This window comes from Lolium perenne, chromosome 5 (genome assembly GCF_019359855.2).
Source record: "Lolium perenne isolate Kyuss_39 chromosome 5, Kyuss_2.0, whole genome shotgun sequence".
Classification (NCBI taxonomy): Eukaryota; Viridiplantae; Streptophyta; class Magnoliopsida; order Poales; family Poaceae; genus Lolium; species Lolium perenne.
This window is the reverse complement of record NC_067248.2, coordinates 22,229,609-22,257,164: the sequence shown is the minus strand read 5'-3', so window position 1 is coordinate 22,257,164 and position 27,556 is coordinate 22,229,609. Positions and strand designations below refer to the sequence as shown.

Sequence of the window (27,556 nt, the reverse complement as noted above, 5' to 3'; positions counted from 1 at the left end):
ATAAGTAAAATTCACTTGACTAGCATAACGACATCTAGATTACAAGCATCATCATATGAATCTCAATCATGTAAGGCAGCTCATGAGATTATTGTATTGAAGTACATAGGAGAGAGATGAACCACATAGCTACCGGTACAGCCCCGAGCCTCGATGGAGAACTACTCCCTCCTCATGGGAGCAGCAGCGGTGATGAAGATGGCGGTGGAGATGGCAGCGGTGTCGATGGAGAAGCCTTCCGGGGGCACTTCCCCGTTCCGGCAGCGTGCCGGAACAGAGACTCCTGTCCCCCAGATCTTGGCTTCGCGATGGCGGCGGCTCTGGAAGGTTTCTGTGGGTTTCGTCGAACGTATCAGGGTTTTCGCGAAGGAGGCTTTAAATAGGCGAAGAGGCGGCGCAGGAGGGCTGAAGGGGTGCCCACACCATAGGGTGGCGCGGGCCCCCCCCTGGCCGCGCCGGCCTGTGGTTTGGTGGGCCCGTGCCCCCTCTCTGGCGGCTCTCGGGTGTTCTGGATGGTTCCGGGAAAAATAGGAACCTGGGCATTGATTTCGTCCGATTCCGAGAATATTTCGTTACTAGGATTTCTGAAACCAAAAACAGCAGAAAACAGGAACTGGCACTTCGGCATCTTGTTAATAGGTTAGTTCCAGAAAATGCACGAATATGACATAAAGTGTGCATAAAACATGTAGATAACATCAATAATGTGGCATGGAACATAAGAAATTATCGATACGTCGGAGACGTATCAGCATCCCCAAGCTTAGTTCTGCTCGTCCCGAGCAGGTAAAACGATAACAAAGATAATTTCTGGAGTGACATGCCATCATAACCTTGATCAAACTATTTGTAAAGCATATGTAATGAATGCAGCGATCAAAACAATGTATATGACATGAGTAAACAACTGAATCATAAAGCAAAGACTTTTCATGAATAGTACTTCAAGACAAGCATCAATAAGTCTTGCATAAGAGTTAACTCATAAAGCAATAATTCAAAGTAAAGGCATTGAAGCAACACAAAGGAAGATGAAGTTTCAGCGGTTGCTTTCAACTTTTAACATGTATATCTCATGGATATTGTCGACATAGAGTAATATAATAAGTGCAATATGCAAGTATGTAGGAATTAATGCACAGTTCACACAAGTGTTTGCTTCTTGGGGTGGAGAGAAATAGGTGAACTGACTCAACAATAAAAGTAGAAGAAAGGTCCTCCATAGAGGAAAAGCATCGATTGCTATATTTGTGCTAGAGCTTTGATTTTGAAAACATGAAACAATTTTGTCAACGGTAGTAATAAAGCATATGTATCATGTAAATTATATCTTACAAGTTGCAAGCCTCATGCATAGTATACTAATAGTGCCCGCACCTTGTCCTAATTAGCTTGGACTACCGGATCATCACAATGCACATGTTTTAACCAAGTGTCACAAAGGGGTACCTCTATGTCACTTTGTACAAAGGTCTAAGGAGAAAGCTCGCATTGGATTTCTCGCTATTGATTATTCTCAACTTAGACATCCATACTGGGACAACATAGACAACAGATAATGGACTCCTCTTTTATGCATAAGCATGTAACAACAATTAATAATTTTCTCATTTGAGATTGAGGATATATGTCCAAAACTGAAACTTCCACCATGGATCATGGCTTTAGTTAGCGGCCCAATGTTCTTCTCTAACAATATGCATGCTTAACCATAAGGTGGTAGATCTCTCTTACTTCAGACAAGACGAACATGCATAGCAACTCACATGAAATTCAACAAAGAGTAGTTGATGGCGTCCCCAGTGAACATGGTTATCGCACAACAAGCAACTTAATAAGAGATAAAGTGCATAATTACATATTCAATACCACAATAGTTTTTAAGCTATTTGTCCCATGAGCTATATATTGTAAAGGTGGAGAATGGAAATTTTAAAGGTAGCACTCAAGCAATTTACTTTGGAATGGCGGAGAAATACCATGTAGTAGGTAGGTATGGTGGACACAAATGGCATAGTGGTTGGCTCAAGTATTTTGGATGCATGAGAGGTATTCCCTCTCGATACAAGGTTTAGGCTAGCAAGGTTATTTGAAGCAAACACAAGGATGAAGCGGTGCAGCAAAACTTACATAAGAGACATATTGAAAACATTATAAGACTCTACACCATCTTCCTTGTTGTTCAAACTCAATACTAGAAATTATCTAGACTTTAGAGAGACCAAATATGCAAACCAAATTTTAGCATGCTTTATGTATTTCTTCATTAATAGGTGCAAAGCATATGATGCAAGAGCTTAAACATGAGCACAATAATTGCCAAGTATCACATTATCCAAGACATTATAGCAATTACTACATGTAGCATTTTCCAATTCCAACCATATAACAATTTAACGAAGAAGAAACTTCGCCATGAATATTAAAAGCTAAGAACACATGTGTTCATATGCAACAGCGGAGCGTGTCTCTCTCCCACACAAGCATGATGTAATCCAATTTATTCAAACACAAACAAAAACAAAAGCACACAGACGCTCCAAGAAAAGCACATAAGATGTGACGGAATAAAAATATAGTTTCAAGAGAAGGAACCTGATAATTTGTCGATGAAGAAGGGGATGCCTTGGGCATCCCCAAGCTTAGACGCTTGAGTCTTCTTGATATATGCAGGGGTGAACCACCGGGGCATCCCCAAGCTTAGAGCTTTCACTCTTCTTGATCATAGTATATCATCCTCCTCTCTTGACCCTTGAAAACTTCCTTCACACCAAACTTCTCATAAACTTCATTAGAGGAGTTAGTACATAATCAAAAACTCACATGTTCAGAGGTGACACAATCATTCTTAACACTTCTGGACATTGCTCAAAGCTACTGGAAGGTAATGGAACAAAGAAATCCACCCAACACAGCGAAAGAAGCAATGCGAAATAAAAGGCAGAATCTGTCAAAACAGAACAGTCCGTAAAGACGAATTTTTAATAAATACTTCCGTTGCTCAGATCAGAAAACTCAAAACTAATGAAAGTTGCGTACATATCTGAGGAACACGCACGTAAATTGGCATATTTTTCTGATTTTTCTACAGAGAAAACAGCCCAGATTCGTGACAGATATAAATCTGTTTCTGCGCAGAAATCCAAATCTAGTATCAACCTTCGATTAGAGTCTTCACTTGGCACAACAAAACACAAAACTAAGATAAGGAGAGGTTGCTACAGTAGTAAACAACTTCCAAGACACAAATATAAAACAAAGTATTGTAGCAAAATAAACACATGGGTTATCTCCCAAGAAGTTCTTTCTTTATAGCCATTAAGATGGGCTCAGCAGTTTTAATGATGCACTCGCAAGAAATAGTAGTTGAAGCGAAAGAGAGCATCAAGAGGCAAATTAAAAACACATTTAAGTCTAACATGCTTCTTATGCATAGGAATCTTGTAAATAAACAAGTTCATGAAGAGCAAAGTAACAAGCATAGGAAGATAAAACAAGTGTAGCTTCAAAAATTTAAGCACATAGAGAGGTGTTTTAGTAACATGAAAATTTCTACAACCATATTTTCCTCTCTCATAATAACTTTCAGTAGCAACATGAGCAAACTCAACAATATAACTATCACATAAAGCATTCTTATCATGAGTCTCATGCATAAAATTATTACTCTCCACATAAGCATAATCAATTTTATTAGTAATAGTGGGAGCAAATTCAACAAAGTAGCTATCATTATTATTATCATCAAATATAAGAGGCATATTGTAATCATAATCAAATTCACTCTCCATAGTAGGTGGCAACAAAAGACTACTATCATTATAATCATCATAAATAGGAGGCAAAGTATCATCAAAGAAAATTTTCTCCTCAATTCTTGGGGGACTAAAAAGATCATGCTCATCAAAACCAGCTTCCCCAAGCTTAGAACTTTCTATATCATTATCAACAATGGTGTTCAAAGCGTTCATACTAATATTACTACCAGCATGCAAATAAGATTTCATAGGTTTTTTAATTTTCGCATCAAACAATCCATGTTTTAAATCAGGAAATAGAAATAGAAGCTCATTCTTGTCCATTATGCCAAACTAGTGTAAACAAGAAACAAAAAGTTGCAATTGCAGGATCTAAAGGAAATAGCTTCGAGTACTTACGACGCCGGAAAATAGCTTAGTAGCCGAGATCCGGAGTGTGAGTACCTTTTACCTTTCCTCCCCGGCAACGGCGCCAGAAAATAGCTTGATGTCTACGCCCCCTCCTTTTCCTGTAGACAGTGTTGGGCCTCCAAGAGCAGAGGTTTGTAGAACAGCAGCAAGTTTTCCCTTAAGTGGATCACCCAAGGTTTATCGAACTCAGGGAGGAAGAGGTCAAAGATATCCCTCTCATGCAACCCTGCAACCACAAAGCAAGAAGTCTCTTGTGTCCCCAACACACCAAATAGGTGTACTAGTTCGGCGAAGAGATAGTGAAATACAGGTGGTATAAATAAGTATGAGCAGTAGCAACGGTGCCAGAAAATAGCTTGCTGGCGTGTAGTTGATGGTGGTAGTATTGCAGCAGTAGTAACGCAGTAAAACAGTAAACAAGCAGCGATAGCAGTATTTAGGAACAAGGCCTAGGGATTAGACTTTCACTAGTGGACACTCTCAACATTGATCACATAACAGAATAGATAAATGCATACTCTACACTCTTGTTGGATGATGAACACATTGCGTAGGATTACACGAACCCTCAATGCCGGAGTTAACAAGCTCCACAATTCAATGTTCATATTTAAATAACCTTAGAGTGCATGAAAGATCAATTCGACTAAACCAAGTACTAACATAGCATGCACACTGTCACCTTCATGCTTATGTAGGAGGAATAGTACACATCAATACTATCATAGCAATAGTTAACTTCATATTCTACAAGAGATCATGATCATAGCATAAACCAAGTACTAACACGGATGCACACACTGTCACCATTACATCGTGCAGGAGGAATAAAACTACTTTAATAACATTGCTAGAGTAGCACATAGATAAATTGTGATACAAAACACATTGCAATCATAAAGAGATATAAATAAGCACTTCACTATGCCATTCAACAGTGAATAAGTATTCTGTGAAATATAGCCTAAGAGACCCACACGGTGCACACACTGTCACCTTTACACACGTGGGACAAGGAGTCTCCGGAGATCACATAAGTAAAATTCACTTGACTAGCATAACGACATCTAGATTACAAGCATCATCATATGAATCTCAATCATGTAAGGCAGCTCATGAGATTATTGTATTGAAGTACATAGGAGAGAGATGAACCACATAGCTACCGGTACAGCCCCGAGCCTCGATGGAGAACTACTCCCTCCTCATGGGAGCAGCAGCGGTGATGAAGATGGCGGTGGAGATGGCAGCGGTGTCGATGGAGAAGCCTTCCGGGGGCACTTCCCCGTTCCGGCAGCGTGCCGGAACAGAGACTCCTGTCCCCCAGATCTTGGCTTCGCGATGGCGGCGGCTCTGGAAGGTTTCTGTGGGTTTCGTCGAACGTATCAGGGTTTTCGCGAAGGAGGCTTTAAATAGGCGAAGAGGCGGCGCAGGAGGGCTGAAGGGGTGCCCACACCATAGGGTGGCGCGGGCCCCCCCTGGCCGCGCCGGCCTGTGGTTTGGTGGGCCTGTGCCCCCTCTCTGGCGGCTCTCGGGTGTTCTGGATGGTTCCGGGAAAAATAGGAACCTGGGCGTTGATTTCGTCCGATTCCGAGAATATTTCGTTACTAGGATTTCTGAAACCAAAAACAGCAGAAAACAGGAACTGGCACTTCGGCATCTTGTTAATAGGTTAGTTCCAGAAAATGCACGAATATGACATAAAGTGTGCATAAAACATGTAGATAACATCAATAATGTGGCATGGAACATAAGAAATTATCGATACGTCGGAGACGTATCAAGGCATAATATACAGAGAAACAGCAGGAGCCACTATATTACACAAAGCACCACAGCATGCTCATGAGCAATAGTTCATGAGTTGCAACAGCCAGTAATGGAGAAAGAACAGCACAGCACAGCAGACTAGAACCATGGCAGATGCACAAAGAAGAAAGACAAAGAACACGATAAAGAAAGATACGCAAGCTAGCAAGGCGCAGCAGCTAGCACAGCACAAGGGCTGGCATAGCGCAAGGCCATAGAAGAGTAGCAGCAGCAGCACCTTGGCACAACAAGCATCTCCACATGGAGAAGCAGGCCAGTGGCCAAGCTAGACGAAGGGAAGGAGAAGCAGTAGAACAAGTAGCAGAGAAGGACGGAGGAGATGAGAACTTACTGGTGAAGCGGAGAGAAGCTCGACCATGGCGGCACGGCGGCACACGCCGGGCGAACGGCGGCGCCAGGCCAAGCCTAGCTAGGCACACCTCGCCGCAACGCCAGCACCACCACGGCGAGGCACACGGCCACGCCACGGCACCTGGAGCGTCGGCGGCGACGAAATCGCCGCGGCACACCACGGCAGACGCCGAGGGTCTGGCATACTGGCGGGTCGATGGCAAGCGAACGGCGGCGCTAGCGACAGATCGGCGCGGACCATCTGGTTCGCCGTCGAAAGGCGACCCAGATCCACAGCATCTCGTCGCCGGCGACGGCCTAAGGCGGCGGGGATAAATCGGCGACGGCGGAGGCGATTTTGGTCGCCAGAGCGAGGAGAGGATTAGGGTTAGGACACGCACGAGAGAGAAGGAGAGACTGAACGGGTTGGGCCGGACCAGGTGGGTCGGCCAAACCTGACCCTTTGGGCCACCTGACAGGTGGGGCCCAAGGGCATTTAGGTCATTTCACAATTCATATAAATACAGAAACTTTGAAATTAAATAAGAAATGCTTAGAAGCTCAGAAAAATAAATTAAAAATATGAAAATGGATCAGCATAAAATTCTCTATTTAAATAAAATACCAAACATAATTTTTGAAGACAATTAAGAATAAATCTTATTTTGATGATTTAAATAATAATTTAAATCACACATACTATTTTCAATAATGAAAATAAGTCCATTAATACAAATGGACTACCAAAAACACCTTGACAATATCTCAAGGTTGTATTTACCCTAAATCAAGTATCCCTAAGATGTTCTTAGTATTTAACCTCTCATAAAATAACCACGACATCGGAAGGGGGGAAAACAAACCCTAAAACTGGAATCATGCATAATTGCTTCTTTAACCATTGCCCTTATCGGACAATGATGCTATTTTTGAGAGACAGAGGACAAGGGTCAGTCCACACCTTCCAACTGCAAAACTTTGCAGTGTTCAGGCAAGTTCATCACTTGCTCATGTCATTTGAGTATTTCTATCAAATTATTTGCAAAGTATTATGGTTATCACTATTGCATAAAAATCAAAACCACTACTTTCATAACTATGAATATGACTATGCGGTGGGCAATGGAACCATGGATTGTGTTGATATGGTGGAGGTTCCATTGCACGGGCTTATATCCATCCAGGATTAAACAACAAATGTCGCCAGTGATTCTTGTGCCGTAATACCCGTGTTAACCATAAGATCCGGAGTGGGACGGAGTAGTCAAAAGTGTTTCCACCTCTCGTTCATCAACGGATGCACTTTACCGTAGACACTTGTATCTGTCAGGGCAAGCGGTTGGCTGGGGAAGCCTTAAGTCCCCACGGCATAGTCCGTAGACACTTGTCGCTCGAAGTGCAAGCGGTTGGCTGGGGAAGCCTTAAGTCCCCACGGTATTGCGGTCTATGATGGGTTGCAGCTACCGGCGAAGGAGTTTGGTTAACGAGTCCCAAACTGTTGTCGTGGTCGGGGTCCACCCGTGAGTGGGAATAATGGGACCGGCGAGGACCCAGGGTCGGGGCATGCAACAAAGGGTGGGTGTTCGAGGTAGCGGAGGAACATGATTGGCTAGACCTTATACCGGGCCTCACACCGAAGGAAGTGTGGACGGGAAAGCTGCCCGGTTGGCACCAAGGTTAAGATCTCTTATGGGTAAAGCAACACACCTCTGCAGAGTGTAAAGAACTGTGACCTGTCACTCCCTGTTCCGGGATAAGGAACTGCGAACACGGCCGGAAAGGAGCTCCATGAAGTTCTAGTGAACCGGTGAAGGCTGACGGACATAGCTCTTTGGAATAAAAGCAATCTCTTGAAGAAATGTTTATCAAAACTTGCATTGGTATTAGACTTTCTGGTCTAATATCGTAGCTAGAGCATTAAACACCTCTTATCTATAATGAACTTGTTGAGTACGCTCGTACTCATACCACTCTTAAATCCCATGCTTAGATTGTCTGAACCGTCTGGAGGAGGACTACGACAACAATGAAGGAGCCGAGATCATCGGCTATGAAGAACCAGATCTCTCGGGAGGTATAGAAGGCGTAGACTACCTCATCGTCTACGGATCCGGGGAGGCTTCCGGAGGAGATCAAGCCTAGAGACATCCAGTAATAGTAGTAACCGAGCAGCCCGAACTCTTAGTATTTAGCTGCTCGAGGAAATAAATGTATAACTTAATGAAACTCTTATATTGTAAGCTAAGTTGGGTTCGCCTCGAACCCAGGAGTATCCCTCTTAGGACCCAAGAGGAGCTCCGAGACGACATGTGTATGATATTTGTAATAATAAATGAATGAGTTATGGACCTGCTATGTTCTGTTGTACTACTCTGAGGGATGTAATATTTGCGAAATGGTACTTCGTGAATGTTATATCAACGACTGGCATACTACAACATGCAGTGGTATGCAGGGTCACCACAACGGCGTCATCCGTCTTGCCCATGAACATCTTGGCCTTTCAGCGGCCCTTCTCAGAGCCAATATGCCGTTGCTGAGGCCCTTCTTCTCCTTCGTCCTGGCGACTACCAGCGACACTTTCCCAAGTGGTGCGTCCCCGGCGACGGAGTTGCTGGAAAGGATGCGGAGCAGAGATCTGATGTGCGGTCCAGAAGGACTCGATTGATTTTCTTCTATATGTTTTGGGGTCCTTTTTGTAAAGTTGAAGGTCCTATTAGTTATTGTCTAGTTCTTTTGGACCTCTATGTAATTTTTTGGACTAGTTTCCATTTGCACCGATAAACTTGAATTTTGACAAGTTCACGGGAAAAAAAATCCTTTGCACATATGGCCTATCATGTATGAACATTCTTGAGATTTGAACTATATGTAATGGCCAGCACTTGCGCAAGGGGCTCGTCTAGTGCGCACTAGTTTCCATTAGCACCGATAAATTTGAATCTTGACAAGTTCTTGGAAGAAAAAAATTGATTCACATATAGCCTATCATGTATGAACATTATTGGGATTCAAACTATACATAGATGGCCAACACGTGTGCAAGGGGGTCCTCTAATGTGCACTAGTTTCCATTAGCACTGATAAATTTGAATCTTTACAAGTTCTCGGAAAAAAATTGCTTCACACATATGCCCTATCATGTATGAACATTATTGGGATTCATATTATATATAGATGGCCAACACTTGTGCAAGGGGGTCCTCTAATTCTTGGGGATTTCAATCTCTCTCTCTCGATCTATCGTTGGTGGCCAGAACAACACACATATGCATGCACTTTAGGCGCAAAGGCGCGAGTGCCTCTAATAATTCATGTCTGTGCGTCTATTTGAACATATTCTTGGGCATTTCAATCTCTATCTCTCGATCTATATATCATTGGTGGCCAAAAAAACACACATATATACGCATGCACTTTATGCGCAAAGGCGCGGGTGCCTCTAATAATGTGTGTGCGCACTCGATCGATGATCCCTAAACCTTAAACCATAAAACCCTAAAACCCTAATCCCTAATCCCTAAACACCCTAAACACTAAACCCTAAACCCTAAACACTAAACCCTAAACCCTAAACACTAAACCCTAAACACTAAACCCTAAACCCTAAACCCTAAAACCTAAACCCTAAAACCTAAACCCTAAACACTAAACCCTAAACCCTAAACCCTAGACCCTATACCCTAATTAACACTAACCCTAACCTTAACCCTAATTAAACCCTACATATATAGGCCAATGATACTTAATTGCGCATCAAGCAGGCGACCAACTAATTAGCGCTGATAAATTAATTAACTTGAATTTTGAAAAGTTCTCGATCTCGAATGAAAACACATTTGATTAAGTTGTCTCATAATATATATATATTTAGTGTGCATGCGCGCATGGCATACCTTGCATATCATTCATGCATATATTTCAATATATATTTGAACATATTCTTGGGGATATATATATATATTTCAATCTCTCTCTCTCTCTCGATCTATATATCGTTGGTGGCTGATACGTCTCCAACGTATCGATAATTTCTTATGTTCCATGCTTGTTTTATGACAATACCTACATGTTTTATACATACTTTATGCATTTTCCGGCACTAACCTATTAACGAGTTGCCGAAGAGCCAGTTGCTGTTTTCTGCTGTTTTTGGTTTCAGAAATCCTAGTAAGGAAATATTCTCGGAATTGGACGAAATGAACGCCCAGGATCTTGTTTTTCCACGAAGCTTCCAGAAGTCCGAAAGGGAAACGAAGTGGGGCGACGAGGCAGCGACACGCCAGGGCGGCGCGGCCCACCTCCTAGCCACGCGGCCCTGTTGTGTGGGGCCCTCGTGGCGCCCCCTGACCTACCCTTCCGCCTACATAAGCCTTCATCGATAATAACTCCAGTACCGAGAGCCACGATACAGAAAACCTTCCAGAGACGCCGCCGCCGCTAATCCCATCTCGGGGGATTCAGGAGATCGCCTCCGGCACCCTGCCGGAGAGGGGAATCATCTCCCGGAGGACTCTTCACCGCCATGGTCGCCTCCGGAGTGATGTGTGAGTAGTTCACCCCTGGACTATGGGTCCATAGCAGTAGCTAGATGGTTGTCTTCTCCTCATTGTGCTATCATTGTCGGATCTTGTGAGCTGCCTAACATGATCAAGATCATCTATTTGTAATGCTACATGTTGCGTTTGTTGGGATCCGATGAATATTGAATGCTATGTTATGTTGATTATCAATCTACCATCTATGTGTTGTTTATGATCTTGCACGCTCTCCGTTGCTATTAGAGGCTCTGGCCAAGTCGTTACTTGTAACTCCAAGATGGAGTATTTATGCTCGATAGTGGGTTCATGCCTCCATTAAATCTGGGACAGTGACAGAAAGTTCTAAGGTTGTGGATGTGCTGTTGCCACTAGGGATAAAACATCAATGCTATGTCTAAGGATGTATTTGTTGATTACATTACGCACCATACTTAATGCAATTGTCTGTTGTTTGCAACTTAATACTGGAAGGGGTTCGGATGATAACCTGAAGGTGGACTTTTTAGGCATAGATGCATGCTGGATAGCGGTCTATGTACTTTGTCGTAATTCCCAATTGAATTTCACACTACTCATCATAACATGTATGGGCATTGTCATGCCATCTTTATTTGTCAATTGCCCAACTGTAATTTGTTCACCCAACATGCTATTTATCTTACGGAGAGACACCACTAGTGAACTGTGGACCCCGGTCCATTCTTTACATCGAATACAATCTACTGCAATACTCGTTCTACTATTTTCTGCAAACATCATCATCCACACTATACATCTAATCCTTCAAACCGGTGAGATTGACAACCTCACTATTAAGTTGGGGCAAAGTACTTTGGTTGTGTTGTGCAGGTTCCACGTTGGCGCCGGAATCCCTGGTGTTGCGCCGCACTACACTCCGCCGCCATCAACCTTCAACGTGCTTCTTGACTCCTACTGGTTCGATAACCTTGGTTTCTTACTGAGGGAAAAACTTTCCGCTGTACGTATCACACCTTCCTCTTGGGGTTCCCAACGGGCGTGTGCTTTACGCGTCATCAAGACTGTTTTTCTGGCGCCGGTGCCGGGGAGATCAAGACACGCTGCAAGGGGAGTCTCCCACTTCCAATCTCTTTACTTTGTTTTTGTCTTGCTTTATTTTATTTACTTCTTTGTTTGCTGCATTATATCAAAACACAAAAAAAATTAGTTGCTAGCTTTACTTTATTTACTATCTTGTTTGCAATCTCCATATTAAAAACACAAAAAAATTAGTTACTTGCATTTACTTTATCTAGTTTGCTTTATTTACTGTTGCTAAAATGGGTACTCCTGAAAATACTAAGTTGTGTGACTTCACAAACACAAATAATAATGATTTCTTATGCATACCTATTGCTCCACCTGCTACTACAGCAGAATTCTTTGAAATTAAACCTGCTTTACTAAATCTTGTTATGAGAGAGCAATTTGCTGGTGTTAGTTCTGATGATGCTGCTGCCCATCTTAATAATTTTGTTGAACTATGTGAAATGCAAAAGTATAAGGATGTAGATGGTGACATTATAAAATTAAAATTGTTTCCTTTATCATTAAGAGGAAGAGCTAAAGATTGGTTGCTATCTTTGCCTAAGAATAGTATTGATTCATGGACTAAATGCAAGGATGCTTTCATTGGTAGATATTATCCTCCTGCTAAAATTATATCTTTGAGAAGTAGCATAATGAATTTTAAGCAATTGGATAATGAGCATGTTTCCCAAGCATGGGAAAGAATGAAATCTTTGGTTAAAAATTGCCCAACCCATGGACTGACTACTTGGATGATCATCCAAACCTTTCATGCAGGACTAAATTTTTCTTCGCGGAACCTATTGGATTCAGCTGCTGGAGGTACTTTTATGTCCATCACTCTAGGTGCCGCAACAAAGCTCCTTGATAATATGATGATTAATTACTCTGAATGGCACACGGAAAGAGCTCCACAAGGTAAGAAGGTAAATTCTATCGAAGAAACCTCTTCCTTGAGTGATAAGATTGATGCTATTATGTCTATGCTTGTGAATGGTAGGACAAATGTTGATCCTAATAATGTTCCGTTAGCTTCATTGGTTGCCCAAGAAGAACATGTTGATGTGAACTTCACTAAAAATAATAATTTCAACAACAATGCTTATCGGAATAATTCTAGTAACAACTATAGGCCATATCCTTATAATAATGGTAACGGTTATGGTAATTCTTATGGGAATTCTTACAACAATAATAGGAATGTGCCCTCTGGACTTGAAGCCATGCTTGGGAAAATTGATATACTCGCTTCTAAAGTTGATAGTCTTGCTGCTGATGTTGATCTTTTGAAATCGAAAGTTATGCCTAATGAAAATAAAGATATTAAGTTATTTGCTACAGCAAACGCCATCCAAGTTAGAATTAATGAGAATATAAGATTGATGGCCGAATTGCGTGCTAGGTGGGAAAAAGAAGAAAATGCTAAAGATAACAATGTAGCTAAAGTTTGGATTATTACCACCACTAGTAATGCTAATGCTTCACATGTTGCTACACCTCCTACTATCAATGGTAAAATAATTGGTGTTGGCAATGTTTCTACTTCTAATGCAAAGCGTGAAAAACTGCCTGAAACTGCTAAAACTGCTGAAATTGCTTGTGATAAAACTGCTGAATTTTTTTCTAATATTGGGGACAATGATCCCATTGCTTTAGATCATAATGGTTTAGATTTTGATGATTGTCACATCTCTGAAGTTATAAAGTTCTTACAAAAACTTGCTAAAAGTCCTAATGCTAGTGCTATAAATTTGGCCTTTACGAAACATATTACAAATGCTCTCATAAAAGCTAGAGAAGAGAAACTAAAACTTGAAACTTCTATTCCTAGGAAGTTAGAGGATGGTTGGGAGCCCATAATTAAGATGAAGGTCAATGATTTTGATTGTAATGTCTTATGTGATCTTGGTGCAAGTATTTCCGTTATGCCTAGGAAAATCTATAATATGCTTGACTTGCCACCATTGAAAAATTGTTATTTGGATGTTAATCTTGCTGATAACTCTACAAAGAAACCTTTGGGGAGAATTGATAATGTTTGCATTACGGTTAACAATAATCTTGTCCCCGTTGATTTTGTTGTGTTGGATATCGAATGCAATGCATCTTGTCCCATTATATTGGGAAGACCTTTTCTTCGAACTGTTGGTGCTATTATTGATATGAAGGAAGGTAATATTAAATATCAATTTCCTCTCAAGAAAGGTATGGAACACTTCCCTAGAAAGAGAATGAAGTTACCTTTTGATTCTATAATTAGAACAAATTATGATGTTGATGCTTCATCTCTTGATGTCACTTGATACACACTTTCTGCGCCTAGCTGAAAGGCGTTAAAGAAAAGCGCTTATGGGAGACAACCCATGATTTTACTTCTGCACTTTTGTTTTATATTTGAGTCTTGGAAGTTGTTACTACTGTAGCAACCTCTCCTTATCTTTATTTTGTTGCATTGTTGTGCCAAGTAAAGTCTTTGATAGTAAGGTTCATACTAGATTTGGATTACTGCGCAGAAACAGATTTCTTGCTGTCATGAATTTGAGCAGTAGTCTTTGTAGGTAACTCAGAAAAATCTACCAATTTACGTGAGTGATCCTCAGATATGTCCGCAACTTTCATTCAATTTGAGCATTTTCATTTGAGCAAGTCTGGTGCACCTAAAAAATTCGTCTTTACGGACTGTTCTGTTTTGACAGATTCTGCCTTTTATTTCGCATTGCCTGTTTTGCTATGCTTGATGGATTTCTTTATTCCATTAACTTTCAGTAGCTTTGTGCAATGTCCAGAAGTGTTAAGAATGATTATGTCACCTCTGAACATGTGAATTTTGATTATGCACTAACCCTCTAATGAGTTGTTTTGAGTTTGGTGTGGAGGAAGTTTTCAATGATCAAGAGAGGAGGATGATACAATATGATCAAGGAGAGTGAAAGCTCTAAGCTTGGGGATGCCCCCGGTGGTTCATCCCTGCATATTTCAAGAAGACTCAAGCATCTAAGCTTGGGGATGCCCAAGGCATCCCCTTCTTCATCGACAACATTATCAGGTTCCTCTAGTGAAACTATATTTTTATTCCATCACATCTTATGTGCTTTACTTGGAGCGTCTGTATGTTTTTGTTTTGTTTTGTTTGAATAAAATTGGATCCTAGAATTCATTGAGTTGGAGAGAGACACGCTCCGCTGTTGCATATGAACACATATGTTCTTGGCTTTACTCATAATGTTCATGGCGAAGGTTGAAACTGCTTCGTTAATTGTTATATGGTTGGAAACGGGAAATGCTACATGTGGTAATTGGTAGAATGTCTTGAATAATTTGATACTTGGCAATTGTTGTGCTCATAAGGATCATGTTTAAGCTCTTCCATCATATACTTTGCACCTATTAGTGAAGAAATACATAGAACTTGCTAAAATTTGGTTTGCATGATTGGTCTCTCTAAGGTCTAGATATTTTCTAGTAAGGGTTTGAACAACAAGGAAGACGGTGTAGAGTCTTATAATGCTGCAATATGTTTTTATGTGAGTTTTGCTGTACCGGTTCATACTTGTGTTTGTTTCAAATAACCTTGCTAGCCTAAGCCTTGTATTGAGAGGGAATACTTCTCGTGCATCCAAATCCTTGAGCCAATAACTATGCCACTTGTGTCCACCATACCTACCTACTACATGGTATTTCTCCGCCATTCCAAAGTAAATTGCTTGAGTGCTACCTTTAAACAATTCAAAATTTATCATCCCTTATTTGTGTCAATGTTTTATAGCTCATGAGGAAGTATGTGGTGTTTATCTTTCAATCTTGTTGGGCAACTTTCACCAATGGACTAGTGGCTTCATCCGCTTATCCAATAATTTTGCAAAAAGAGCTGGCAATGGGGTCCCCAGTCCCAAATTAATTAACTTTCATAACTTTACAAAAAAAATAGACACTCCTCCATGGTATGTGATTGTTGGACGGCACCCGAGGATTCGGTTAGCCATGGCTTGAGAAAGCAAAGGTGGGGAAGAGTGTCATCTAAATAAAACTAAAATAAAAAGGCACTCCTTCATGGTATGAGATTGTTGGCAGGCACCCGAGGATTCGGTTAGCCATGGTTTGTGAAAGCAAAGGTTGGAAGGGGTGCCACCCAAAAATAAAAAATGTTTCATGGGAGCCGCTCTTTGAAAGTCTGTCTGGCAAGGGGGTTATAGTGCCCACTACCATTCGTTGACAACAACAAACACCTCTCAAAACTTTACTTTTATGCTCTCTCTATGTTTTCAAAATAAAAGCTCTACCACAAATATAGCAATCAATGCTTCCCTCTGCGAAGGGTCATTCTTCTACTTTTATGTTGAGTCAGTCTACCAATTTCCTTCCATCTTAGAAGCAAACACTTGTGTTAACTGTGCATTGATTCTTACATACTTGCATATTTGCATTCATCATATTACTTTATGTTGACAACTATCCATGAGATATACATGTTATAAGTTGAAAGCAACCGCTGAAACTTAATCTTCTTTTGTGTTGCTTCAATGTCTTTACTTTGAATTTACTGCTTTATGAGTTAACTCTTATGCAAGAATTATTGATGCTTGTCTTGAAAGTACTATTCATGAAAAGTCTTTGCTATATGATTCAGTTGTTTAACCATTGTCTTTACCATTGCTTCGAATTGCTGCATTCATTACATGTGCTTACAATAGTATTGATCAAGATTATGATGGCATGTCACTTCAGAAATTATCTTTGTTATCGTTTACCTACTCGGGACGAGTAGGAACTAAGCTTGGGGATGCTGATACGTCTCCAACGTATCGATAATTTCTTATGTTCCATGCTTGTTTTATGACAATACCTACATGTTTTATACATACTTTATGTCATATTTATGCATTTTTCAGCACTAACCTATTAACGAGATGCCGAAGAGCCAGTTGCTGTTTTCTGCTGTTTTTGGTTTCAGAAATCCTAGTAAGGAAATATTCTCGGAATTGGACGAAATCAACGCCTAGGATCTTGTTTTTCCACGAAGCTTTCAGAAGTCCGCAAGGGAAACGAAGTGGGACGACGAGGCGGCGACACGCCAGGGCGGCGCGACCCACCTCCTGGCCGCGTGGCGCCCCCTGACCTACCCTTCCGCCTACATAAGCCTTCGTCGATAATAACTCCAGTAACGAGAGCCACGATACGGAAAACCTTCGAGAGACGCCGCCGCCGCCAATCCCATCTCGGGGGATTCAGGAGATCGCCTCCGGCACCCTGCCGGAGAGGGGAATCATCTCCCGGAGGACTTTTCACCGCCATGGTCGCCCCGGAGTGATGTGTGAGTAGTTCACCCCTGGACTATGGTTCCATAGCAGTAGCTAGATGGTTGTCTTCTCCTCATTGTGCTATCATTGTCGGATCTTGTGAGCTGCCTAACATGATCAAGATCATCTATTTGTAATGCTACATGTTGCGTTTGTTGGGATCCGGTGAATATTGAATGCTATGTTATGTTGATTATCAATCTATCATCTATGTGTTGTTTATGATCTTGCATTCTCTCCGTTGCTAGTAGAGGCTCTAGCCAAGTCGTTACTTGTAACTCCAAGAGGGAGTATTTGTGCTCGATAGTGGGTTCATGCCTCCATTAAATCTGGGACAGTGACAGAAAGTTCTAAGGTTGTGGATGTGCTGTTGCCACTAGGGATAAAACATCAATGCTATGTCTAAGGATGTATTTGTTGATTACATTACGCACCATACTTAATGCAATTGTCTGTTGTTTGCAACTTAATACTGGAAGGGGTTCGGATGATAACCTGAAGGTGGACTTTTTAATGTATAGATGCATGCTGGATAGCGGTCTATGTACTTTGTCGTAATGCCCAATTGAATTTCACACTACTCATCATAACATGTATGTGCATTGTCATGCCATCTTTATTTGTCAATTGCCCAACTGTAATTTGTTCACCCAACATGCTATTTATCTTACGGAGAGACACCACTAGTGAACTATGGACCCCGGTCCATTCTTTACATCGAATACAATCTACTGCAATACACGTTCTACTATTTTCTGCAAACATCATCATCCACACTATACATCTAATCCTTTGTTATAGCAAGCCGGTGAGATTGACAACCTCACTGTCACGTTGGGGCAAAGTACTTTGGTTGTGTTGTGCAGGTTCCACGTTGGCGTCGGAATCCCTGGTGTTGGGCCGCACTACACTCCGCCGCCATCAACCTTCAACGTGCTTCTTGACTCCTACTGGTTCGATAACCTTGGTTTCTTATTGAGGGAAAAACTTTCCGCTGTACGCATCACACCTTCCTCTTGGGGTTCCCAACGGGCGTGTGCTTTACGCGTCATCAGTGGCCAAGAAACACACTTATATATATACGCATGCACTTTATGCGTAAAGGCGCGGGTGCCTCTAATAATGTCTGTGTGCACTCGATCGATGATCCCTAAACCTTAAACCCTAAAAACCTAATCCCTAATCCCTAATTATACCCTAAACGTACACCCTAAACACCCTAAACACTAAACCCTAAACCCTAAACACTACACCCTAAACCCTAAACCCTAAACACTAAACCTTAAACCCTAACCCTAGACCCTAGCTGCTGGCCGCCGATCTAGCTAGTGGAAACCCCCCCTCGCCGCCTCTCGTCTCGGGTTCTTCGCGGCATGGCCGTGTCTCCTTCTTCAATCTGAGGTGTGTGCGCTTGGACGCCGGGGCGGCGGCCCTGGAAGGTGGGAGCTTGATGGTTGGCGGGCGTGCCAGAAGCTCGGGTGCTGGTCAGTGTCCACGGCCGTGAGGGCAGCGTGGCGCCGGCGAGCAGCGTGGTGCGGTGGTGGGTCGACCTTCTGGTTGGCCCAATCTGTAGATGGTGGAGGGATTTTGCCGAGGGGAAACCCTTGCCCGCTTGGGACACGACGGCGACGTCCACGGACGCCGTGACCTTCCTGAAGGCGTCGATTGGGGCTTCTCTCTATCCATCTACAGGCTCCGGGTGAAAACCCTAGATCCTCGGATCGGGCGGTGGCGGCACTCCGGTGTCGTTCTCTTCTTGAAGACATCGTCTTGGAGTCCACAACACGAGGCTCTCTGATGGTTGTGACGGAGGTGGTTCTTCGGCGATCATCGGCAAGGCTTGCTCCGTGCCCTCCCCTGGTCGAGCCTCCTTGGTGCTACCTCTCGGTCTGTGAGCAACGCGGGTCGGTCCCCGGTGGTGGTCGTCTTCCGGTGGCGCTTCTGCGACGAAGTAGTGTTGTTGAGGCGCGCGTGAAAATAGCTCGCTCTCGGGTGAGCTCCGGCCCAACACTGTAGCTCTTCTTCGAGTCCTCGTAGGCGCTTTGGCTGAGCTTCTTGGTCGCGCTTCCGGCTGTAGCTTCTTTGGTAGTTCGTGTGGGTGTGTGGTGTCGTTTTGTAAGCTGGGTTCAGCACTATGTATCGTTCTCGCCGTTGTTGGCTTTGTTAATTCAAAGTCGGGCACTTCAGTGCTTTTTATCTAAAAACAAGCTTCTTCTCTCTCTTGACCCAATCACACATCTTCTTGGCCTCATTTGCCATACCCTTGAATCCAAGATACTTATCATTTTGCAACCAGTGCCAATATGAGTAGGTAATTTACAGAAAAGAAATGATAGATACTCCATTGCAGTAAATTTTTGGTAGGAGGAAGGATGTAGGCAGACACGTACCACCATTGCAGCTGCGGCAGCAATAGATTGGTGTCCTTTGAGGTTCGCAAGGCCCAAGGCACATGCGGATCATGCTGCTCTGCTTGACGATGTCATCAAAAGGCCTAGCGCCATGCTTCAGCAGCTCACACATCAGGTCAGCCTCCTTGGTTATACACTTGAAACCAATGTTTTCCATCATCTAGATACCATAGAAATAATTAAACGAAATACCCAATATTCTACTGAAAGAACTACTGCTTTACTGAAGGCGTATGTATGAGCTGAGTTGGATAGAACTAGTTCAAGCTATCCACGCAGAAACAGTAAGCATGTGAGACTTGGTTCATAAGGACATACTTAAACATTGTGCAATTACTCCTACACCACACCAGTCTTACATATGTGTGCTACATTAGATAGAACCAAAGTCAAGCCTTCAAGGGTAACCCTTGTTTAAAAAGCAGCACATCAAGAACACCGGTTAATGATGTATTTCTGAATATGTTGCTAGTAACTTGCAAAAGAACTCAACACAAATTAGCCATCAAGATACGCAATGATACAGCTACTATAAAACGGAAGTGTAGAGTGCAAGACTGTAAACCTGAAACGTGCACTGGTTATCAAAATTTGCACCAGTTTGTGCACCTGCCAAAAGAGAGCCCGTTAATTTGTGACAATGAGTAGAACTAATTTGTATGTCTCAACGATAACAGGACAGTGAGATTAAAAAAAAGTTTTTTTATTTTCTTGCTCATTTTAGCTTATTTTAGTCACCAGGATTCAGCAGCACACATTCAGTCTCGAGGATTCAGACAGGATAAGAATCCCAGTGGTAAGATACAAATAAAAATGTTTTGTCCGGGCAAGGTAGGCACATACCACAAAAGCAACGTCAGAAGGAGCCAACAATTCACTCCCTGTAGCGCTGAATGAAAGTAGCTCCTTAATAAGGCTACTCTGAATGATAGTACTGACTGGTAAGGTGTCATTCATGCTACGTTTCACTCTAGTCTTCCACACGGACAGGAGTTCCTCCTCCATCTTGTGACACTACTTGAAAGAATTGTGAACTTGAAATATGTTAGTCCAAACAGTTTCTGTTAGGTAATCGATGGTTTAGTAAAGATGCACAAGGGTTCCGTACAGATTTGGCAAGAGCAGCACCCATGTAAGAATTATTGGCGATTTGTGAATCCTCGGGATTCTGGTTGGCAAGAGCACCAGCAACAAACTCAGAAGCATTGCCTTTGTAAAACTCCTCAAGATAGCTGCGATAGTCGGCCCACTTAACAGAATTGGACAGTGGTAGCAGCCTTTCCCACCCCCATAGTTTCTCGAAAAGATCTTCTAAAACAAAACAATACCAAAAGAGACAATTAAATATGAATCCTATTGCAAGGGGAAAAAAAGCCCATAGTAACCATAATTGTTATAATCAGGTTCTGTGATACCTTTTTTGATCTTACTCTTTTCACCTCCTTCAATCTTTTCCTTATACTCAGAATCCAATACATCTGAAATGCCGCCCCTGGTGATAATAAAACCACAATGTTTATCATCAAGAAGCAACAACCTAATTCCCTGTGGTGTTGTTTGCTTCGTGAGGAAATAAGAAAAACGAATGGCACACATCCATACCCTGTGGTGTTGTTTGCTTCTCCATCAGCAGTAATGCCATCCCCATCCCCATCACCACCATGACCATTTCTACTAGCAGGTCCTTCCTTATCAATCTTTTTCCCAGCAGTGGAAGCAGTAGAAGACTCTCTAGTACGTCGATCATAACATTCAAGGGTTGGTGCCAGACTATGCGGCTGTCCACAATCTCATCAGGTACGAAATCAGAGAAATCAACAGGCTTGTTATTTTTACTCATCCACTCACACATCATTTCAGCCTCTTTTGCCATACCCTTGAATTGAAGTCTCCCATCAGTTTGCAGTTAGTGCCCATAAAAACAAAGTTTTGCAAATTGCGGCTCATACGGCCAAATATATGGAGGATAATATTAAGTTTGACAGAAGGGGCGTAAAGCTCATATGTGATATTCAATCTGACAGATGGATGGATGGTAATATTAGGTGGTTTTCTTTCAAGGCAGGCACTTACCAACATGACAGCGGAGGCGGCAACAGAATATTGTCCGAAGTGCAGTTCATAAGGCCCAAGGCACACGCTGCTGATGTCGATCAAGTAATCATCAAGGGAATCGGCGCCATGCCTCAGCATCTGATACGTCAGCTCATCCTCCTTGGCAATACACTTGACACCATCGTTTTGCATCAGTACAATGACAGTAAAAGTCAAGCAAAATACAAGAAAAATATTTGGTGCCAGGTGAGGAACGTACCAACAAAGCAGCACCGGAAACATGAGTATGGCTGCAACGTGTCCGGATGAATGAGCTTACACGCTCGCGAATGAGGCAACTTAGAACGATTGATTCCTCATCAGCAAGGTTTCAGATTTCATCAGGATCTTGCACTCGGACACAAGCTCCTCCTCGCTGCTGAGACACTGCTTGAAGCCATCAGAATTTACGTTAGCAAACAAGGAGGACAGCAGAAGTACAAATAAAACAGAAGCAGAATATAACTAACGGGTGGTTTAGAGGTTGGCATACAGTCTGAGCGAGATCAGCTGTACTGCTAATTGCATCAGCGTTCCGATGGAGAAACTCTTCAAGGTAGGCGCTATAGTGAGACCACGGCACGGAAAACCCCATCGCCAGCAGCTTCTCCCATCCCCATAGCTTCCCCAGGAGATCTATCTTTCGAAACAGGTGGACATACATAAGAAGAGATCATGATCACAGTAGTGATGGGTTCTTGATTCATGTTTGTCTAACGGATCTTTGGAAACTTTTACCGTGCTGCTTGACAATGTTTGGCTGTGGCATCTCCTTTGTAAATATGCCCTACTCAATATCAGGGCCGTACCCGAGAATTTGCGGACCTTGTGCGAAATATAAATGTAGGCCCCAAATGTAAACAAATAAATTAGTACTTACGAAATGAAAAAAAGTTTAATTCACGACACTTTCAAGTGCTACTTTTGCAAGAAGTGTGATTAAAAAAATGCAATATTTTTAATTCATATATGGAACCAGCCATGCTTATGGAATTCCTTGGTACAAAATTTTAAAATAAATCTCCATCGGAGATCGGATAATTGTTTTTCCCAAGCGTAATTTGAACTATATTGTAGTCAATCTGTTAAATATTTTGTTGTCTTATTGCAGGTTGGACTTCAAAAGTTTTGATTTAGATGAACTTTAGGTCGACGCACCAATTAGTTAAACTTTAGGCTGACGCACCAATTAGTTGAACTAGCTATCAAGACATGAACATAATTGTATAGAGATTTACTGCCAAGTGCAACTATTGCGGAGTATAAAGGTAGAGAAGAAAAAAATGCCTTGGTTACTCAACAATTAAAACTAGGCAATGTGCAGATTCCCAACGATTTACAGAGACTACTCCTTCCTACTAATTTATGGAGAAATTTGTGGAGAAATTTGAATTAATGCATTCATTACATAGCATAGCTTAACAATAATTTGGAGGCCCTGTGTGGGTGCACATACTGCGCTTGCCCCCCCCCCCCCCCCCCCCCCCGTACGGGCCTGCTCGATATCCTCCTCCATGTCTTGGATGCAACACATAAAGTACACCCGTTCCTGCTTCCCTGCTCTGGCGCCCCATGATCGTGCCCCGATCTGGTCTAGGGTTTCCTACCGCCCATCTGCAGGAATGAAAGGATAGGGGGGTGGAGAGGGGAGGAGCAGAAATGTCTAGGGCTCGACTCTCGAGGCCGGAGGCTGCAAGTATCGCATCGAATCCCCGGAAGATCACGGTTCAAATCTGAAGGCCGGTCACGTTTGAAGGTGCCGATCTGAATCTGCCTGTAAATTGTAGCTAGTGCCAACAAATACTATAGCCTTCTACTTCTGTAACACCGACATTCTTTGAAAAGGCCATTACTTTGCCTACAGAGGTCCGATGTTGTCATGTTGATTACATACAGCACCACTTAACAGATGCATCCTAATGACTTGACACTAAACAGATGCATCCTAATTAGGTTGAGAATGTTATTGCCTGGTATTAGGTAAACAAAATCAATACATTTTTCCTGCCCCTAGCTTAAATCAACCAAAACAAAGTCCTCTTAAATGTATAAAAGAGAAAAATAACTGCAATCAGATCAACTAAAGACATATTTTCCTCAAATCCTTGATGGAATATTTTTCTGCTTTTAGATGTATCTTTAAAAACTGGCTGATGCGTTCTTACCAGCATGATTTATATTATTGCTATGATAATTTTTTATGAAATTTTGAATGATGTATCAATATCTGCGTGGAAGCAATATAGATAAATGATACGGTTACCATAGAACAAAAATAACTACCAAAAAGTTTGTAACACATATAATTCTGTATCAGCACAAATGCATAAATGACAGTACTCCCTCCGTTTCGGATTAGTTGTCGTTGAAAATTACTAGTATTTTTCACTAATCTTGGGACAAGGAAAGGTACAATCATGGAGTATGCTTGTCATGGCATCCAAGGCTTTAATCCGGATCAAGCGGCACTCCTCAAGATCATGAGGCTCACGCAAGCTGAAGGTGAAAAGCTTCTTCTCTCTCTTGATCCAATCACACATCTTCTTGGCCTCATTTGCCATACCCTTGAATCAAAGACATTCATCATTGTGCAACCAGGGCCAATATGAGTAGGTAATTTACAAGATAAATGATAGATACTCCTATATGTTAAAATTCAGCGAATTTTGGCAGGAGGCAGGATGCAGGCAGGCACGTACCAGCATTGCACCACCAGGAGAAATAGATTCGTGTCCTCTGAGGCTCGCAAGGCCTAAGGCGCACATGCGGATCACACTGCTCTGCTGGATTATGTCATCAAAAGGCCTAGCGTTATGCTTCATCAGCTCACATATCAGGTCAGCCTCCTTCGTGATACACTTGAAACCAAACTTTTCCATCAGTCAAGACTCATGAGACCATAGAAAAAATCAGACGAAATACCCTATATTCTAGTCCAAGCATGTACGATCTGGGTCCATTGTGACATGGTTAAATTTAAATATTGTGGAATTACTCCACCGCGCCAGTTAATATAATGTATATGTTTGCCACATTAAATTGGGACCGAATACTGTCAAGCCTTCAAGGGTAACCATTGTTTAAAAAGCAGCAGATCAAAAAGTATTTCTGGATATGCTGCTTGTCAACTTGCAAAAGAACTCATGGCCATCAACATCAAGATAGGCAATGCTTTCAACTACTACTATAAATCAGAAGCGCGGAGCCACGACTGGAAACCATAAAACGTGCAATTAATTCCTACCAAATTTGAACCAGCTTGTGCAGCTGCGAAAAGAGAGATGGTTTCCCTTAATTTGTGACAGTGAGTAGAACTAGTTTGTACTCCATTAGGTCCTAACGATAAGAGGAAAGTAAGATGAAAAATGTGTTTCATTTTTTTGCCTCATTTTAGTCACTAGGATTAAGGATTCAGACAGGATAAGAACCCCAGTGGTACGATACAAAACAAAAATGGTTTGTTTGGTTTGTTCGGGCAAGGTAGGCACATACCACAAAAGCAACGTCAGAAGGAGCAAACAATTCACCCCCCGTACTGCAGATTGACAGTGCTAGCTCCTTAATAAGGCTACTCTGAATGATAGTGCTGACTGGTAAGGTTTCATCCAAGCTACGTTTCACTCGAGTCTTCCACTCGGTCAGGAGTTCCTCCTCCATATTCAGACACTACTTGAAAAAAATGCATGTTTGAAATATGTTTGTGCAAACAGTTTCAGTCAGGTAATCGATGGTTTAGTAAAGAAGCAAGAGCGTTACTTACAGATTTGGCAAGAGAAGCACCCATGTAAGCATTATTGGAGATTTGCGAATCCTCAGGATTTTGGTTGGCAAGAGCACCATCAACAAAATCAGAAGCATTGCGGTTGTAATACTCCTCAAGATAGCTGCGATAGTCTGTCCACTTAACAGAACCCACAGTGGTAGCAGCCTTTCCCACCCCCATAGTTTCTCGAAAAGATCTTCTGAAACAAAACAATACCATTTTTTTAACATATGAAGCATATTTCAGAAGAAATATGGAAATCCCATAGTAACCATAATTGTAGCGATTAGCTTCTCTGTTACCTTTTTCCATCCTCATCTTCTTAGTCTTTTCACCACCTTCAGTATTTTTTTTATAATGAGAATTTAATACATCTGAAATGCCACCCCTGGTTATAATACAGTGAAGCACATAGTATCACAATTCTTATCATCGATAAGTAACAAACTGGTCATATATATTTTTTAGTTAAAAACAAACTGATCATATTAAAACCATATAAGCTGCATTAAGAAAGAAGAAAAAACTAATGGAAAATCCATACACTGTGGCGTTTGCTGCTCCATCGGCAGCAGTAACGCCATCCCCATCACCACCATCACCATTTCTACTGGAAGAAGGTTCTCCCTTATCAAACTTGTACCCAGCAGCAGCAGCAGAAGACTCTTCTAGTAAGTTGATCATAACATTAAAGGTTCGGTACCGGACTATGCGGCTGTCAATAATCTCATCAGGTATGGGATCATCTTCGAAATCAAGAGGCTTGTTATTTTGACTCATCCACGCACACATCATTTGGGCCTCCTTTGCCATTCCCGTAAGTTGAAGCCACCCATATCAGTTTGCAGTTAGTGCTCATATATAGGTGATCATCAATTAGGCAGGCACTTACCAACAAGGCGCCGGAGGCAGCAACAGAGCTGTCGGAAGTGCAGTTCATAAGGCTCAAGGCACACATGCGTATCTCTCTGCCCTGGTTGACCAAGTAATCATCGACTGGATCAGCTCCACGCCTCAACAACTGACACGTCAGGTCAGCCTCCTTCGCAATACACTTGAGACCATCGTTTTGCATCAGTACAATGACAGAAAAATATCTGCTGTGTTACTTTCTGCAGGTGAGGAACGTACCAACAAAGCGGCACCCGAAACATGAGAAGAGCTGCAGCCTTTGCGGATGAATGAACGTACACGCTGGTCGATGAGGCAACTTAGGACGATCGATTTCCTGATCGGCAAGGTTTCAGATTTCATCTGGATCTTCCACTCAGACACAAGCTCGTCCTCACTGTTGAGACACTGCTCGAAATTTTAAAATAAAATAGAAGCAGGATATATAATGGTGAAGGGGCAGGAGGTTGACTCTTACGGTCTGAGCGAGATCAGCTATGCTGCTGCCAACTGCATCAAAATTCCGAGAGTGATACTCGTTAAGATAGGCGCTATAGTCAGACCACGACACGGAATCCCCCTTTGGCAGCAGTTTGTCCCATCCCCATAACTTTTCCAAGAGATCTATCTTCCGAAACAAGTACAGAAAAAAGGAAGAAACCATTATCAGAATGTTCTTGATCCATGTTTTCTCCAATAGATCTTTCGAAACATTACCATGGTACTTGACAATCATTGGCGCCGGCATCTCCTTGGTAAACGTACCGTACTCCAGATCCTCCTCCATCTCTTCGATGCGATGCATAAAATACTCCCTATCCTGTGCTTCCATGCTCTGGCGCCACATGATCCAAAGTAGCGGCAAAGACGACCCAAGTCTGGTCTAGGGTTTCCCACTCGGCCGCAGGAATGAAGGGAGACGGATAATGGGGGCAGTACAAACGTCTAGACTATTGATCGGCGGGAGTATATGAAAAAAAAAAAAAAACCATATTTGAGGCGGTTGACTCACATGACTACTTACCACTTTTTTTTAAAAAAAAAACTACAGGCGACTCGACTCAATGATAACCAAGTCTGTTGCTGATCATACCAAACCTCCCCTGTCCTCTCCCTAAAAGAAAAACGAGCAAGCTTTTTTTCCGTGAAAACTCAAAAGCTTATGGTTTCGGTGCATTGATAT

At 42.2% G+C, this 27,556-nt stretch overlaps 2 protein-coding genes across 2 annotated transcripts; both read right to left on the bottom strand.

Annotated features, from left to right (window-relative positions):
* Nucleotides 1-19,597: 19,597 nt before the first annotated feature.
* On the bottom strand, nt 19,598-21,872 carry LOC139831424 (uncharacterized). Its single transcript, XM_071820698.1, has 7 exons — nt 21,699-21,872; nt 21,474-21,501; nt 21,228-21,414; nt 21,041-21,117; nt 20,734-20,936; nt 20,469-20,639; nt 19,598-20,234 (listed from the first exon to the last, which is right to left on the bottom strand). Exons 1-7 carry the CDS (start codon nt 21,870-21,872, stop codon nt 20,124-20,126), a joined length of 951 nt encoding a protein of 316 aa, XP_071676799.1. The 3' UTR covers nt 19,598-20,123.
* Nucleotides 21,873-23,218: 1,346 nt separating this feature from the next.
* On the bottom strand, nt 23,219-27,296 carry LOC127298792 (uncharacterized). Its single transcript, XM_071819756.1, has 10 exons — nt 27,091-27,296; nt 26,852-26,997; nt 26,614-26,781; nt 26,375-26,536; nt 26,027-26,286; nt 25,785-25,870; nt 25,480-25,681; nt 25,212-25,385; nt 24,419-24,577; nt 23,219-24,283 (listed from the first exon to the last, which is right to left on the bottom strand). The coding sequence occupies exons 1-8, from the start codon at nt 27,218-27,220 to the stop codon at nt 25,379-25,381; spliced, it is 1,161 nt and encodes a 386-aa protein (XP_071675857.1). The 5' UTR covers nt 27,221-27,296; the 3' UTR covers nt 23,219-24,283; nt 24,419-24,577; nt 25,212-25,378.
* Between the last annotated feature and the right edge of the window lie 260 nt (nt 27,297-27,556).

What these genes read in the sequence shown, in the direction of transcription:
- LOC139831424 (XM_071820698.1), bottom strand. Translation starts at nt 21,872, where the DNA reads ATGCAAAACGATGGTGTCAAGTGTATTGCCAAGGAGGATGAGCTGACG. An exon ending in CCGCCTCCGCTGTCATGTTG is followed by an intron (nt 21,502 to 21,698) that starts GTAAGTGCCTGC and finishes CTTCAATTCAAG; the next exon opens with GGTATGGCAAAAGAGGCTGA. An exon ending in AAAGAGTAAGATCAAAAAAG is followed by an intron (nt 20,937 to 21,040) that starts GTATCACAGAAC and finishes GTTTTGTTTTAG; the next exon opens with AAGATCTTTTCGAGAAACTA.
- LOC127298792 (XM_071819756.1), bottom strand. Translation starts at nt 27,220, where the DNA reads ATGTGGCGCCAGAGCATGGAAGCACAGGATAGGGAGTATTTTATGCAT. An exon ending in AATGATTGTCAAGTACCATG is followed by an intron (nt 26,998 to 27,090) that starts GTAATGTTTCGA and finishes TTCGGAAGATAG; the next exon opens with ATCTCTTGGAAAAGTTATGG. An exon ending in TTTCGGGTGCCGCTTTGTTG is followed by an intron (nt 26,537 to 26,613) that starts GTACGTTCCTCA and finishes GATGGTCTCAAG; the next exon opens with TGTATTGCGAAGGAGGCTGA.